Source organism: Lycorma delicatula, chromosome 2 (genome assembly GCF_047948215.1).
Source record: "Lycorma delicatula isolate Av1 chromosome 2, ASM4794821v1, whole genome shotgun sequence".
Taxonomy (NCBI): Eukaryota; Metazoa; Arthropoda; class Insecta; order Hemiptera; family Fulgoridae; genus Lycorma; species Lycorma delicatula.
In genome coordinates, this window is record NC_134456.1 from 8179478 (window position 1) to 8197838 (window position 18361).

Sequence of the window (18361 nt, forward strand, 5' to 3'; positions counted from 1 at the left end):
AAGTAAGGTCCAATCACTCCCCCAGCCCAAAATCCTCACCAAACCATGACCCATTCAGGATGCACAGGAAGTTCTTCAATCCTTTTTTGGATTTTCTGATACCCAAATTCAACAATTTTGTTTACTGATAAAGCCAGTAAAAAGAAAATGTGCCTCATTGCTAAAGATGATTTTTTTTTTTAAACTCGTTATATTATTATTTTTCCAATTTCTATGCTTTATTCAAGTGTGCTTTGCAGTAATTAAACTTTAACGTTTACTGATAACAGCATATAAAAATTTCTACTCTGACTTTACAGTGAGAGAAATGATAACAAATTTAAAATATCAGTTCATTTTGGGACACCCTTTAGTATCAAACATAGATGTAGGAAGGAGTAAGAAATAAATTTTTAATAATATTTTAATGGACTTTAGCACTTTATGGTAGTAAAACATGAACAATACAGAATCATAAAAAGGAGACAGTTCAAAAGGAGAATGGTATTTAGGAGAATGGAATTAATAATAATAACGGCTTGATAGAGATTGAAATGAAGGCTTATAAATTGCACTGAAAAGGGTTTAGCAAAATCCTGTACAAAGTACAGATTAGTGAGTCATGAATAAGCCTCCAGGGTTCATAAATTAAGTGTAGAGGTAAATTAGAAGTGTGAGAGAATTAAGTGTAGAGGTAAAAAAAGGAAAAAAGGTAAAGGAAGACTAAGATTGTAATGTGTAGACAAGATAATGAGAATTCAGGGAGTAAGAGGTATGCTGAAGCCGAGATGGCATAGAATAGAATTCAGTTGAACATTTGATGTACAACTGCCCTGTTCTGTTCCAATGATATTAGGAATTTTATCATCCAGAGAATGCAAGATACAAGGTTAGAGGGAAAACTTGTTTATATAGCATGAACTATACTGCTGAACTTGGTGGAAGTTCATTGATGTATTGTTCAATCATCAACATTAATTATTTTAAAAGTAATTTCTCATCATAAAGATAAATCAACCACTATCCACATTTATAATCAATTAAATTCAGAAATTTTAATAATAGTGTGTGTTTAAATATTGTTTTAACCATTGACATTTTTAAAAGATTATCAAAACATTGAAAAAGTATTTCTACCAATTTATTTAAAATACAATTAAATGATTTGTTTTATAGCATATAATAAATATTCTGTCAATGAATTTTTAAGTAATAATAATAATCAAACATTTTTTTTTAAATCCTAGATTATGTATATTCACTAAACATATACATAAATATATGCTAAAATAATTTTCACTGCATCTTTTGAATTGTGAATTATTTTCTACATTAGTACCTCATGAAGATAGAAATGTTTTTTTTTTTGCATGATGAATTAATCCATCACTTAAGATCGAAGCTTGCACATGGGAATATGAAAATGAAAATTCTGTAGCATATGAAAAATACTACAAACCCTGACCTAGATTCAAACACAGACCTTGTGATAAAAGGCCAAGATGTTACTAGTGTACCTTGGAGATCAGAAACATCATTTCATTAACATTATTTTTTTTTTAAATTAATATAAAATTTAACTATTTCTATTTTTTTTAAATTCATTGCCCAAATTTCTGATGATGATTTAATTAAGGTTTTTCAACGGATTCTCTTGATCCATGTAGGAGAATGCTGGACAGTTCCTTCTTTTTAACTATGAAATACAATATCTACACATTTTTAATGTAATCTACACAAAATATTATTATTTACTGATCAGAACCTTTTTACTCAGCAGAGTTGCTGTTCTACTTAGCCACTTTAATCGAAGGACATCTATAGTTAAAGTTTTAGATTATAAATATATTAAACTATTTTATTAATAAATTAATTAATATATTATTAACAGTAGACTATAACTAATTCTGTTTTTTTTTTTTTGTTTTTTTTTTTAATAAAGAAGGGTTTCTCATCATGTAAAAAAGAGTAATTTATTCCTGAAATATTACAATAGAGTTTCATATCTTGTTGAAGTTCTAGGTTTAGTTTATTTTTGTAGTAGTTACATAACTGTTCTATTTATTTTTAGAATTCTATGGAATAAACTTTGGATTATGCCAATAGATGATCCAAAGCAGAGGCAGTGTAGAGATGCTGGTATACGAATAATTCAATATCAGTACTTTATATAAAAATTACATTGAAAAAAAAATGTTTTAATACTTATTGTTTTGTTTAACTGCACATAGATAGGGGAGGAAACTTCATTTCTTCCATGTAAAGAGATTCCTGGGACTGGGAAAAATTTTTTAATAGAAGATCCAGAAACTGTATTAAAATCTCAGCAATTTGCAGATGTTTCTTATATTATTGGTATAACGGACAAGGAAGGAATTTTAATGCTGCCAGGTAAATATTAGAATTATAATACAATACATGGGAACAGTTCTCTTTTGTAAAAGAAATAATAACTACATGCATTTTAAAAAAATTTATTTATGCAAATTTATTGTGAAATTTATCAAATTATTTCGGTACTATTTCACTCTTAACCTTATAACACTTGACTGTACTTATTAAAATCTGTTTTACAAAAAAATGCAGATAACATGATATAAGATTAAGTCAAATGAAAAACTTTAATGCATGCAAATAACTTAAAGCAATGTACTGTTATCCTCTAAGTTGGCAGCAGTGATAATCATGACTTTGAGAACAACTGGAAGATGGCAACATGATCCCAGAACTCAACAAAATCAAACCGAATTGTTTTGCTATGAAGCACCTTAATAAAACTTTAGGCTTGTCATAATTGTTAAATGATAAGTCTAAAGTTATACCTATGTAAATTCTCATCTGATAAATTATCATCTGTATCTCATAGGATACTTCAAACAGTCGTAATAAGTTAACAAGATATAAAGTGGGTTCTCAGCCCATTTTTTTATCATTAAGAAAATTTAAAATGTTAAATTATCCATGTGTTTACACAACAGCCATTCATAAAGTCCTCCGCATGACAAAGAAACAAGATTTTTCAGAACTTTTTTTTTCATTTTTCAATGTAGTTGAAAGCTAAAATCCTTGAAATCCAATACATTTAGACCATTGATTCTCAAACGTTTTTGTCCACCACCCACATTTAGAATCAAACATTTTTTAGCCTCCCAAAATGTTTAAATTATCATCTGTCAAAAATAATAATTGTAATTGCTGTTTTTAAGATGCGCTCTTAAATTAATATGAAGGATGAATCTAATGAACTTTTTTGCCAATTTTCTGTGGGCCTTCTAACCTCCCCTGAAGGCCTCCAGCGCCCACAAGGGGGCATTATCACCCACTTTGAGAATGAATGATTTAGAACAATGACTTTCCAACTTTTGAATACCCTCAGTATAATATGACTTATTCAACAGTGCAAAATATGCGGTTGGCTCAGCTCTGACCTCAGCATTTGGAATAAATCTTCATCCAACGAACCATTTCTTCAGGTATGGAAAGAGGAAGTAATCACTGGAAGTCAAATCAAGCAAATAGGGTGCTTGTTGAAATATTTAGTTGTCAGTTTTGCAGCCACAACTCGAGATATGTGTGTAGGCACATTATAGTGGTAAAAGAGCACTTTCCTTTTGGCCAGATATCAACGTTAAGCCTGAATAGCGCCCTTCAATCTTCAATCCATCCAGTAGTAAAGCATATTACTCCCTGGAGATGTTTCTGTACTTTTTCAGATAGTCTATGAGCACCACACCGCGAGAATCTTAAAATACCATAGCCGTGGCTTTCTTAGGCATACTTTCACCGGCTTCCATTCATTGTCTGGACTGCTATTTAGTCTTTGGAGTATAATGGTAAAACCATGTTTCATTGTTATAAAATGCTGAAGAAGTTCAGCAAAATCAGTATATCACCATTAATATTATTTATGGTAAAATTACTAACATATACCTACATATAAAAAGATAATTCAAACTGTTTCTACCATCCCTGCCTCTTGAAAAAAAATTACCAAAGTGAAATTTCATCATTTTTCATGTTTAATTTTATTGGTAATTTTCTCATAGAAAGAAGAGAGATAGGTAAATAAACCACTGGACCGATCTTTTACCTTTAGAAAATATGATTAAACTGCTTTTTATTTCATCCTTCCAGGATCAATAATATTTTACTTATGACTTTTCCGTAAACCCTTAACAATCACAAAAATAGGTGTGCGCACTGTAACAAAAATGGCCGCCACAGGTAAACTGTTTAAATAAAAAAAAAATTTTTTTTAAATAGTTTTAAAGGTCCTGAGACAAGTAGGAAACAAGTGGGTAAGTTTTGTCTCAGGAAAAAATATGCGATTCTGACAGTATTTTTTCTCCTGAATGCAAATATAATATCGATTTTTCCCCATCATGCAAGGTTTCTGAGAAACAGGCATTTATAATTTCAAAAATTACTTTCTTCATTCTTCATTACACAATATCCAAACATTTGACTCACCTGGAAAGTAAGAAATGACAATTTTCTGCTGTATTTCGCCTGTGGTCAACCCTCTTGATGGTCCAACAATAATCAGCCAGCATATTAGGATTCCATTTGCCTTGATATCTCTTTTCCGTAGCTGAAATCTCCTGATGAAAGTGTTCCCTGTGCTCATCACTCACTGCACCAAGATATTCCAGGAAGAAATCTAGGTGCGAGTGCAGGAAGTATATTTTTAAGGACACATTACAACCCAAATTTTTATAAGATTGACAATAGCATGGTAATTTTCCACCTTTTGATTTCCCAAAAAACTCTTAAATAACATTTTTGAATGCTTGCGAAGCTACTTTCTCCAGTGGATTCAATAGTTCCTCAAACTTTTCATCATGCATTAATGATAGTATCTGTGGACCCACAAATACTCCTTTAATTTTTACATCACTAATTTTAGGAAACTTCTGTACATGAAACCAGGAGTATTGTCTATAGCCTTGACAAAATTCTTCATTAATCCTAGTTTGATATGTAACGGAGATAGATACAGATTTTTGGGATTAGACAATGGGTCATGGTTCACATTTTTCTGTTCAGGAGTAAGTGATTCGTATTTAGGTCATTCTTTTCTAATAAAATGGTTTTTTCTATCCCTACTATCCCATTCACACAAAAAACAACAACAGTACTTTGTATAACCAAGCTGTAGACCAAGAATAAGTGCAATTACCTTCAAATCACCACAAATATTCCATTCATACACTGCATATTGAAGCTTTTCCAATATAAATTTAAAGTTTTTATATATTTCTTTCATACGAGTAGAGTGAGCCACAGGTACTAATAGGAATTTATTGTCATTATGCAGAAGCACAACTTTTACACTAACTTTAGAGGGATCAATGAACAATTGCCATTCTGTTGGGTTATGTTCATTACAAAGTGTCTCCATAAGAGAAGGAATGTCATTACAAAACACTAAATCATTTTCTTCAGAAAATAGTCTTTAAATTCAGAATGTAAGTATCTTAAATAAGTACCTTTCTTTGTATTCTTTTGAAGAAGATTCCATCCTTTTAGCTGGGAAGCAAGCATTGACTGTTTTTTGGATAACTTTAAATCTTACATGAGATTGTAAGATTTTTTTGAATCAGTAAATGAGGCTCAGATGAACTGCTTTGTTGAAAATTTGTATCACCAGAATCTGTTTCTTTTTCTTCCTTACTTCCATCAGACTCTGAGTTCTCTTCATCTAATGTCATATGTTCTGGAGGCTTTGGAATGGGAAATTCTTCACAGTGTGGAATTGGTCTCATTGCAGATTGCAAGTTAGGTTACACCACTGTATGTTTTGATTTTGACATAATCCCTTTAATGTTTGTTAAGCAGAAATAACAGTCAGAAGAGTGATCTTAGGTTTCCTCCAAATCATAGACATAGCAAATGGCATATGGCATTTGCATTTTTCCATACAGTGAGAAGCCTAGAACATGATAAACAACAGATATGTGGGGCCCAGGCCCTTGTTTGGTCCCCAATGTTACACGCAAAATAAAGTTCATAACACTTTTTTACTGATGGAGTAAGGTTTTGCCTTAGGAACTTGAGGGTCACTTCACCATATAACAAAAATTGTTAGGTTGATTTAAACAAACTCTAGGCATTTTGTAACTAACAACTAATTAAACAAAATAAAGTTGTAAGTATGAAATACACAGTAATTCAGACACACAAAGCACTCACAATGTCGTATTTACTGGTTCACTACTATCTCACAACTGGCATTATTTTAAAGAATGTGTGCTACACTAGATCATGTTTGTACATGTCTGAACCAGCACAACAGTAGTAATGCTACCCTTTAAGTTAGCTCATTTTGTTGCATCATATTTACAATGCTCTAGGAACTTTTACTTGACAATTGACAAAAAACATTTAAAAATATTTTAAAAAATTAAAATAACAAAAAAATGTGGATGATGGTTAAATTCCAAATACATATTTGAAAACAGAATAAGAAACTGCGTTAAGTACACCTATTGGTACTCATGAGATAAAAATCATGTTGACCAATGATATTTGCCTATATGAGACTTACTTATTTACAGAAAGATATTTAGTATTTTTTTTTACCCATGTATTTAAAACGTTTATTGTGATTACTGTAAATTACAAATTATACTTCCAATGTAAAATAAATTCCATTATTTAATAAAATTCAAATAACTTATGCTGAAAATTTTGGATGTTATAGAAAACATGATCAATTTAACAACTAAGTATACATGTAATGTATCTGGGAGGTTAACAGTTAACCCCAAACAACATGTTTCTATCAGTTATTTTTCTCAGCATAAATTAATTTTATTTTATAGAGGTGTTAAGTAAGTTTGGCCAATGACTGTTTACTAAACAACAGAAATTCACAATGATGAAAAATTTAATGCATGCATTTTTAATTTTGGTAAATCTTATTATTAGAAAAATATCTTTCTATATTATTTTATTATGATCTATTTCAGAAATTGTAGGAGAACCTGAAAAATTAATAAAAGTAACTGGTGATGAGAATTTGAAGAAAAATATTCCTCGCAGTCTGTGTAATGGATGTGATAAAATGGATAGTATTGTAGCTGATGTGAAAAAATTTTATTTCAATGACAGCAAGATTACTTGGGAAAATATTTCTTTATATGTGGATGTATGTTTTATTTTCAGTAATCACAAATTTTAAGTGTCTTAACAAATTTGTTAGTGATTTTGGTGCAGTATCAAAAGTACAGCAAGTCCACAAAATAATGGAGAGGTTCCAAACATCCATTATTTTGAAATAAAGCATAACAAATATATGAAGTTTACGTGAAAATGAACAGACACTCTCCAGTAAAATTATATGTTTTATCTTGTCCAATTGTTAATTACATATTAACTTTAAGGTTGTCACATTTATGTTATAAGACATGGGGAAGGTTCAGCACCTCCACATTTGAGTGTTTTGCCGCTGTACTTATCCTTTAACATGAAATCTAACTTCAGTGAAAATAAACTCATTTAAAAACTTCTCATCATAATCTAACCTATTTAGAATGTCCGTATGAATTAAACCGTTTAATTTTGTCCCGCAGATAAACTTTATGAAATACTTGAATTTTGTAATTGGTAAAAATGTAATAACTTTTTTAAAACATTGTGAACATTTGTTTTTGAATACTAACACTTTGTTTGAGTTATGACAAATTACTTGTCATAACAAGTCTCATCACCCTCATCAGACCCTTGGTGTCACCAATTCAGCAAGCTTCTTGATTCTCTGAATTATTTGCGAATGTTACTTTTGTGTGGTGGTCTTCATTGAACACATAATGGTATTTGTACCTAACAAGTGTAACTCACTCAAACTTAGCAAACCACAAAAACCTCCTTCCTCTATATTGTAATTGTGGTAAGTTTTATGCAGCTGCAGAACAATTGGTCAGCCACTGTAACACAGCACATATGTGCTAGTATCAGAACTGGTTTACATACTGAAACTTGGACAGTTTCTTTTTTTTATGTATACTTTTTTCTGTCATACTTTGTTCCAAATCTATGATTATTTGAAACTCCATCATTATTTTACAGACACATTGTATGTTTAGAATAATGATATGGTAAGATAATTACAAATGATAAAAAACATATTATATACAACAATGATTTATTTTGCTAACATATTTTTTGATCACATCTATGCTTTCATGTGATACATTGTGTTTTTAAAGTCTACTTTTCAATTGTTTCATAAAAGTGCAACTTGGAGACAAATTCACAACAAAACTGAGCACCAACTTAATCTCTTGGCTGTTATAATTATATATATTGAACCAGATTTTTGTATATATTGAAAAATTAAGGTCTAAAGTACCAAAAATTACATTGCAATTAACAATTGTGCCTTACAAAAAAAATTGAATTAATAAAGTGAAGATTGAATTGAAATAAATTACTGTTGATTCCATTGCTGAACGTGAGTGTTGAAAAGGAAGTGCGCTGCCATGTCCTAGTTTTCTTTTTTTCTTTTAAATAAGGTACCCAAGGAGAAAATAAAAAATGATTATATCAAAAACAAGCATAAGCTTAAGTTTTTAACACTATACTGAGAAAGGCACAATGTTGTATAATAGTAATAGAACAGTCTCAGGAAAAACATTCAGCTTAAAAATTGGAGTACAGAATATAATATCCTTCATATAGCCAATCTTGTTTCTAAATTTCTTAACTTTTTATGCCCCTTTTGTGAGTGTTTCACCAATAAAAGTTTTTAATTGTTGAACTGACTTTCTTTAACAAAAATCATTAGGTAATTATGTCATTAGGTGTCTAATAAAAATGTACACACACATACACACACACACACACACACATGTATATATATATATACATACATATATATAATTTACTTATTTATTGTCTAATTAAATTGAAAGTTTGTGCTTCAGAGTGATAAGCTAAAATTATTATAATCAAGATATTTTTTAACAGATAATATTTTAGTAAAAAATAATAAAATTAATAACAATTAGATATAAGCATACATCAGTAAGTAAATCTAACTTTTTATACTCCAATTCATTTGTAAATTTTTGTTAATAAAATATGTATTATCACAATTTATAAATATATATATATATATATATATATATATATATATATATATATATATATATATAGAAAAATAAAATAATATATATAAAAATATATATATATATATATATATAAATATGTATAAAAAAATAAACCTCTATATATAGAGGTTTATTTTTTTTTCAAGGTCCGATCGGTCACGAAATTAAAACCACAGTGAAAATAAAAATTTTTTTTATTTGTAACAAGTACTTACATAGTTACGCTATCTCTCGACATAGTAGCCACTCCGATTTAGACATTTGTCGTAGCGTGGTACCAACTTTCCAATACCCTCGTCATAGAACGAAGCCGCCTGTGTTTTCAGCCATGTTTCTACACTGGTCTGCAGCTCGATGTCTATGCCAAAATGTTGTCCTCCTAGCCAGCGTTTCATGTGAGCAAAGAGGTGAAAATCGGATGGAGCCAAGTCCGGACTGTATGGTGGGTGATCAAACACTTCCCAACGAAAACGCTGCAGGAGCTTCTTTGTTACAGCTGCAGTGTGTGTCCAAGCATTGTCATGGAGAAAGACAATGCCTGATGACAACATTCCTCTCCACTTATTCTGAATTGCCCTTCGTAGACGCTGAAGAGTCACGCAGTATGAGGCTGCAGTGATGGTCGTGCCACGTTCCATGAATTCCACCAAGAGAACTCCATTCTGGTCCCAGAACACAGTAGCCATACACTTTCTGTTCGAGAAGGTTCGCTTGAACTTCTTTGGTTTACTGGGAGAATGAGAATGCATCCACTGTTTGGATTGTTCTTTTGTTTCTTCAGTTTCGAAATGGACTCATGTCTTGTTCTCTGTGACAATTTTGTTCAAAAAATCTTCTCCTTCATTGTGGTAGCGTTGGAGAAACGTTAGGGAAGCGTCCATTCTCATTGTTTTGCGATGGTCGGACAGCATCTTGGGAACCCATCTCGCACACAGTTTGCGGTACTGAAATCTCTCACTCACAATGGTGTAGAAAGCTGACCTTGAAATTTCAGAAAACAAATCACTCAATACAGAAATTGTGAACCGACGATTTTCTCGAATTGCCTCATCTACTCGCTCAACGAGATCATCGGTTGACACTCGCTTCCTTCCCTGACCGCTTGCATCATGAACATCTGCACGTCCCGCTTTAAAGTGCCTGCACCATTGTCGCACTTTGCTGTCACTCATTGAAGTTTCACCGTACACATTACTTATTCGTCGATGAATTTCAGCTGCATTTATACCCCTCAGCCTGAAGAAATCGAATTACCGCAGGCACTTCACACTTGGTGGGAGATGCTATTGTTGTAGACATGTTTACGTGTTCAGAACTAAACGAAGTGACGCGGCATGATTGAAGGCCATACTAGAGACGCTGTACAACACATATGCGCAAAGGTTCATCTGATTTTTGCGCGGGTTTTTATTTTGTGACCGATCGGACCTTGAAAAAAAATAACCCTCGTATATCGATTTACAAAAGGAAAATGTTTAAGTTTGAGGTCCAACTCTTGACGTTTGATGTTTTATTTATGTGTTTTTAGTTCTGAAATCTCAACTTTCATGCTGAGATATATTAATTTATATATTGATAAAGTACCAATCTATTATACATATATATTTTATACATTTCTAAAAATAAAAATATAACTTACTTACTAAGTACGTTTTTTACAGTTAGCCACTGACGTCTTATTTACAGCTGGAGTTAAGAGAACTATTGATTACCTTTCAGTAAAAACTAGTGTCTCTGTGTATGTTTATTTATTTACATTTGAAGGTAAACTCGGAGATACTAAAAGCCATATCAGTAAATTAATAGACAACTTACCCAAAGGTAAGGCATGTTAATATGACTTAAATATAGAATTGTAAGGTAAAAAATTATTTACACTACTCTGGTAAGATTATTAGTATGTAAGCTCACTAAAGAATATTTTCACAAGTTAAAATGTGCTGTAATATCACTTCAATATTCAACATTTACATACTATAGATTAGTAAAAAGAAAGGGCTCAAAAACCAGTTATAAAAAAATAAAAATATGAAACTAAATGCATGTTTTCACAACAAAACAATCATTAACAGATATAAGGGAATTACCAAAAGTGCTTTACCTTTGTGATGAGTTGACACAGCTTCAAAGCTGTTCTTCACAACCCAACCACCAAATTCTTCTATACACATCATTCTCCTTACGTAAACCTCTTATGTTCATCAAAATTCTCAAAATCATCTCTCCAGATAAATCTAGGATGTACTCTTGCTCTAAATTTTGAAGGAACCCAGATCTATACCAAAACACCTCATGTTTGGTTACTAAAAGATAACATTTATCAAAAAAATTAATAAAATCTGATAAAACTTAAACAAATTATAATAATTTATAAATAAGTAACTAATATTCTTGAACTATAAAAGTGAATATCTTTATTTTTCTTGTTTAGCCTCCGGTAATTACCTTTCAGATAATACTTCAGAGGATGAGTGAGGATGGTATGAGTGTAAATGACGTGTAGTCTTGCACAGTCTCAGTTCAACCATTCCTGAGATGTGTGGTTAATTGAAACCCAACAACTAAAGAACACCGGTATCCACAATCTAGTATTCAAATCCATGTAAAAATAACTGACTTTACTAGGACTTGAACGCTGGTACTCTCGACTTCCAAATCAGCTAAGAGAGAATATCTACTTGCATTTAAAATATATTTTTTTGGCTTAGGTAATTCTATTGTTATACTAACGAGTGTTTCAAATCAAAATACATGTTTAGTTTTAGATTTCTGTTTATTTGAGTTTTAATATGTTTTCCATTTATAAATTGATTTCATATATGTTCAGCATACCTGTTTTCTTTTTATATATTTACTTCCAATTTAAACATTTTGATTTTGTATTCTTCTTTCACTAATTTAGTTGGTTTAAATAAATATAAATGAATAATTTATAATATTTTGTTAAATATCAAATATAATGTATGTTATTTAATTTTTGCAAGAATAATGTTCAAAAATATAATTAATGAACATTTTAAGAAATTATCGTTTTGCTTTAGTGTAGAATGTGGTAATCTGTATGACTAACAGAGCTGCATTGAGTTAGTAGAAAGAGCTTCAAATACACATTTAATAGAATAAAATTACATGGTCAATTTTTTCAACTGGAGGTTTTATAGTTAAATTTATTTAAATATTTATAATTAAATATTTTTCATGAGTAATCTGAATATATAATATATACCAAAAAAATCAATCATGTCATACTATCATATCACCATTACCTAAAGTTTTATCCAAACAGCAAGCAGAAATCCTAGGTTTGCACTTGAAGGAATGGAATTTATTAGACGAGCATACCAAAATTTCATTGAGCAAACCAAAATTTATTGAAATACTTTACTATGAATGGTTTACATAAACCTTTATTCTGACTGAAACATAATAATACATTGTGTAGAATATGTTGATATAAAATAAATTACAAATATAAAAACAAATTGTAAGATAAAAATAGACATTTTTAAAGTCCACATAAATTATTTAAATGCAAATACTTAAAATAATTTTAAGATAAATAAGTATAAAAAATGACTACTAAATAATTCACAATTCAGAAACCTATACTGAAAACTATTTTGAGCACATATTTATATACAGCTTTGAACAGCATGAGATAAATTGTGAATGATAATTTGTTAATGATAATTGTGAGATAATTTGTTTTTTTAATTAGTCCTATTTAAAAATTCAGCAACTGAATAATATTGTTTTCATCAAAGAAATTTTTAATTGTATTTTAAATAAACTGGTGAGAACATTTTTCAAATTCTTCAGCAATTTATTAAAACTGCCAACAGAAGCATAAGACCATAATAAGGCAAAGTATTGTTGGTTGATTTATACAAAAACATTTCTTTCTACTTCGGTAAAGGTGGATATTGTTAATTTTAAGAATAGTGAACATTTTTTTTTAGCAAAGGTTGCATATTCATAAATATAAACACAAGGACATTTAACTTTCTAAATACAGGTCTTCTCAATTCTTAGTTATACACACTAAATAACGATGTGACAGCCAGTTTTTGAATCATAAAAATTTGCTTTGACTTTCTGAGGCAGACCCATGAGATGACGTTATGCTTTATGCAAGAATATAATTCTCCAGTAGATATAAATATTTAATCACGATGACAAACTTTTAGCGTTTTAAGGTGCTTCAGAGCAAAACAGTACAGTTTGATTTGTTATAAATGTTTAATAATCCCACAAGAACTTGTCATTTAATAAAACTGCCAGACATTTTGCTTTGTAGTCAACAGAAAATTCCCATCGTTAATGGGAATTCTGTCCATGTTATCAGCAATGTTACATCTACCTGAGAGGCACAATGGTTTTAAGCATATTTAAAATTTGTTCTTTCTATGATGTTAATCAACTAATGTTTTGTTTGGCCTGGATAATTATATATACTATTGATGATTGGCATTTGTTTATAGACAAAGAATGCTTAAAGAAGATATTGTTGCATAATTCAAATAAGCTTTTTTTTATTAATTTTTTCAACTGGATTTCAACCATTGATTTAATTATTTTACAGGTGCAGCTCATGCAGATGATCTTGGATATTTATTCCACAGAATTATTATTGATGATTTAACTATTAGTAAAAAGAGTCATGAAGTTAAAACTATAAAAAGAATATGCACACTTTGGACTAATTTTGCTAAACTGAGGTAAAATTAATTTTTTTATTAAGCATTATTAATCATTAAATAAAATTATTTTATATTTGAATTAATGAGCTAAGTTACTTATAATTCCTCTGTGTATTATGTTTTTTTTTAATATATTAACAGGTGGAAAATCCTAGTCAATTTCCTAATATATATATATATATATATATATATATATATATATATAATAATGTATATATATATATATATATACATTATTAATCATTAAATAAAATTATTTTATATTTTAATTAATGAGCTAAGTTACTTATAATTCCTCTGTGTATTATGTTTTTTTTAAATATATTAACAGGTGGAAAATCCTAGTCAATTTCCTATATATATATATATATTAGAAGTTCCTTTTCATTTAATGCCTGGTTAAATATGCCACACTTTAGACTTTTCTGTTTTTAATAAACTTGGAAATCCTTACATTTATATTTAGTTTCTGTGGACTTAATTTGTACATTGAGTATCAGAATCAAATTCTTTTCAAGTTTTGTTTAACAATTTTACCCATTTGGGTGTTTATTACCCATTTAAGAAAGTTATTTTACACACATAAAATATATTAATTACATCATAAAATAGTGTGTGTTTTTTTACCCCAGATCTTTGGAAAACTACTAAAAGTACAGTTATGAGACCTATTTATTTATTTATTTTTTCAGGCATATTTCATATAAAACTACTAAATAAATACACCCCTTAATTTGGGTCCCAAGAATTACAGTCTTTGGACCGCAATTCTTGGGCTTTATTGAAGGCAGAAGTAAAAGTGAAATCTTTCACCGGCCACCAATCACTAACAAAGCATTTTTGAATCTATGCTTATTTTGAACTTTCTTCTTTATTTTTACCTTACAACATGTCATGAAAGTTAATTACATTCTTCATGAATCACTCTGTATAATATACATTTTATGTAAATGTGTGCCTGCAAATGTCTTCCTTACAATTTATTGATTAATTGGATATTTTTACATAATCCATTATTCCAAGGATGAACAAAGGTCTTTTTAAGAAAGTCTGTACCTATTCATGGATGGCTTTTTTTTCTGAAAAAAAAACAATTAGCAGCATATATGAATACTTCATCTGGTCAGTGCAAAAACATCGATGAATAATATATTACTTCTACCCAGGATAAGGATATCTTCATTTCTGAAGAAAAAGTGGGTGGGATTAGCATCCACTAATAGTAGAGGTTTTGGAAACTTGCTTTGGGATGCTACAATTATTTGCTGGATTTCATGCTTATTCTGAAGAGAAATTGACCGTTTCTCATTATCTATTCCTCTTCATTACACCTCATCCATTTTTCAATGATATGCTACATAGGTTTTTGACTATCTACAGTATGGATTAATGCTAGGATATCAGAATCTCTGAGTTACTATGTTCCTGGTGTTTATGTAGTTTGGTGGGGGATGGCCTATCTATAGGCCATCCCAGTCATTATTTAAAGTTTTTTTGAGCAAGATAGAACTGGTATCATGCATCTTTGTTGCAAGATAGATGAAGGCTTAATTCATTCACAATTCATGCTTAGGAAAACCTAAAATAGAAAAATTTCATACCTAGGGTGGCTATTTTTTATACAAATATGGCTGCAGCAAGAACAGTAATTCAAAGGTGGGTCTATAATGAGCACATAGTAATCTGTGTAAATAAGCAGTAAATAAGTACATGGTATTTAGGTACTTAAGTATCGTGTGTACAGATAATTGCAAAACTAAAATGAAATAAAACACAAGTAGCTAATAGAAAGAATAAGTAGGAATAATTGAAATTTCTTGTGAAAATGTTATGTTTGGACTGTACTTCTGGATGTAAAATGAGGGCACTGATTTTCAGGTTTATTTTCCACTGAAGGTCTTACAAAATTTTGAACCATTTCCTGACATCATTCTTCATAGATCATTAGAGTATTACCATTGCCAGTTTCAAAAGTAACAGTCCTTTGAATCCCTGCCATGCTAGTCCACACCAAACTGTGCATTTGAGTGTGCAATTCATGCTGCTGAAGAGCTTGGATTTTTGGTACTCAAAATTCTACTTTTGCCTATTTACAAAACCACTGAAGTGGAAGTGAGCCTGATCTACATAATCAGATGGGGTGAATAAACCCGTTTTCTTAGAATAAGTAGGAATAATTGAAATTTCTTGTGAAAATGTTATGTTTGGACTGTACTTCTGGATGTAAAATGAGGGCACTGATTTTCAGGTTTATTTTCCACTGAAGGTCTTACAAAATTTTGAACCATTTCCTGACATCATTCTTCATAGATCATTAGAGTATTACCATTGCCAGTTTCAAAAGTAACAGTCCTTTGAATCCCTGCCATGCTAGTCCACACCAAACTGTGCATTTGAGTGTGCAATTCATGCTGCTGAAGAGCTTGGATTTTTGGTACTCAAAATTCTACTTTTGCCTATTTACAAAACCACTGAAGTGGAAGTGAGCCTGATCTACATAATCAGATGGGGTGAATAAACCCGTTTTCTTCCCTTAACAATTTTTGAAATCAGACTGCGTAATTCTGCAATTGCAGATAATTTGCAGGTTTTATTTCCTGTACCAGTAGAAATTTGTATGGAAAAAGGTTTAAACCATGTAAAATACACTGCAGCAACATATGAGGTGCAAAGTTGAGTAGCCCACCTCAGGGTTGACATCTCTACTTCTTTTTCAACACTTTCTTACCCACGTTCCATATTCCCCTCTGTCCTAGCTGACCACGATTTTCCAATACATGGAAGGTCAGTTACTGAACTCTGTTCCTGGAAATGATTCATTAAGCAAGGAATCATTAATTCCAAGGGTGCAGCTCTAATGTTAAAATATTGACAATATGTTAGCTGCGTTCTAACAATTGAACTTTGTTTTCAAATTAAAGCTGATCATAATAATTTTGTTACAACGTAACAAAATTATGTTTCACAGGATTGTGAATTTTTCCATGGTAATTTTCAAATTACTAACCACAACTACTAAAACAAAAAAAAAATTATTAATTAAAAAATGATTATTGGTCCAAATCCATAAAGGCTCGCCCATAACTGAGACAACCCATACACACTTACAGGCAGTCCTTTTTTACCCATAGATAGGGCAATTGAGTAAAATTTATTTGCTGAGGAAAAAGAATATGCTTATTCATGATACCAAAATTCATGTGATTTTTTTTTTTAAATCAGAATTAATCAGTCAATTTTTAACAGCAGATCATTTTTCAGTTCCTATACAACATAAGGAAGCAAAAGGAAATGAGAATTTCATCTCAATCTCTCTAGTAAATCTGGCATGCAATGCTTGTTATTTTTAAACAGTTTGGACAAATTTTTAACTTACCAGAGAACCCACCATCTAAAAATTACATCTTAAAATAAAAATATAATTAAAAAAAAATCACCACCTTAAATTATTACTTATTGCAGTTAACATTTATACTATATAAATATATTAAACAATCTTAAATTTTATTGCAATTGTTAAGGCTAGATTATGACATGAGATTTTGAATTTCAATTTGAAAGTTTATGATTTTTTTTTTGTTAGTGATCCAAATGAAGAAAATTTTGGTGTGATATGGAAAAAATATAATTCAAAAAGTCCTCAATACTTAGATATTGGTTATACTTTAAAAACTGTTGACTCAGATTTGTTGCCGAATCGAACAGAATTCTGGAATAATGCTTACAGTTTATACGTGAAATCTAATGAATGACATATCCCTTCACGTCCATCATTACTTGTTTTTATTAATGATTTGTGATTTATTTTATTACTTTTTATTAGAAGAAAAATTGTATTAGATAAGTTGTGTTTTATGTTGACATTTTTAGTGAAATGTATCTCTAACTACTGTAGTAGATATGTGGTCTCAATGTGAACTTTGTTAGTTGTTATAAAGGTAATAATAAATTTATAATAACTTTTGGTGTTTAACTTTTTTTTCCAATTCCCATCCTATTTGTAAAGAGAAAATTTGTTTACACACCCTCTTCTAATTAAAATTATTCTAAATTTTCATTTCAAAATCTAGTCATTTTAAATTTTATGGTTTTCTTAATTTAAATAGGTATGAGTATTATTAATTTTACAACAATAATCAGTTAAAAATTACCAACATACATTTTATAGAAAGAAAGATATTAATATTGTAACAAGTCCGGTTTAGCGGGCCTGGGTAACAGATTCTACCAATTATTATTAAAGTAATAATTAATATAATAATTGTATGAATCCAGAAAGGGATAAAAAGGAGAACCCTTTTTGTAAAGAATAGGTCCATTTTACAATCGCCTTTTGTTATACTGCCCGCTAACGCAAAGTTTTTTTAGTGCGCCTTTTAACAAAAGCGAACTTAATTTTTTTTTTAATTGTATTTGAGAATAATATTTGAGATTTATTATAAACTAATTGTGAAAATATTAAATGACCACAATTTTCATAGGGTTGTCGCAGCCCGAAATGTTTTACCCCAAGATTCTTTTTTTAGAGCATCCGTGTATGATAATCTAATACCGAAATATAAATCGTTT

At 30.1% G+C, this 18361-nt stretch overlaps 1 protein-coding gene across 1 annotated transcript in view; it reads left to right on the plus strand.

Annotated features, from left to right (window-relative positions):
- LOC142320108 (juvenile hormone esterase-like) overlaps positions 1–17545 on the plus strand; it is a 34810-nt gene extending 17265 nt beyond the window's left edge. Inside the window, exons 6-10 of the mRNA XM_075357787.1 lie at positions 2211–2370; positions 6951–7129; positions 10754–10913; positions 13675–13810; positions 17376–17545. Coding sequence (XP_075213902.1) covers positions 2211–2370; positions 6951–7129; positions 10754–10913; positions 13675–13810; positions 17376–17544 — 804 coding nt within the window. The 3' untranslated portion in view covers position 17545. The remainder of the gene's footprint in view (positions 1–2210; positions 2371–6950; positions 7130–10753; positions 10914–13674; positions 13811–17375) is intronic.
- The last annotated feature ends 816 nt before the right edge of the window (positions 17546–18361 follow it).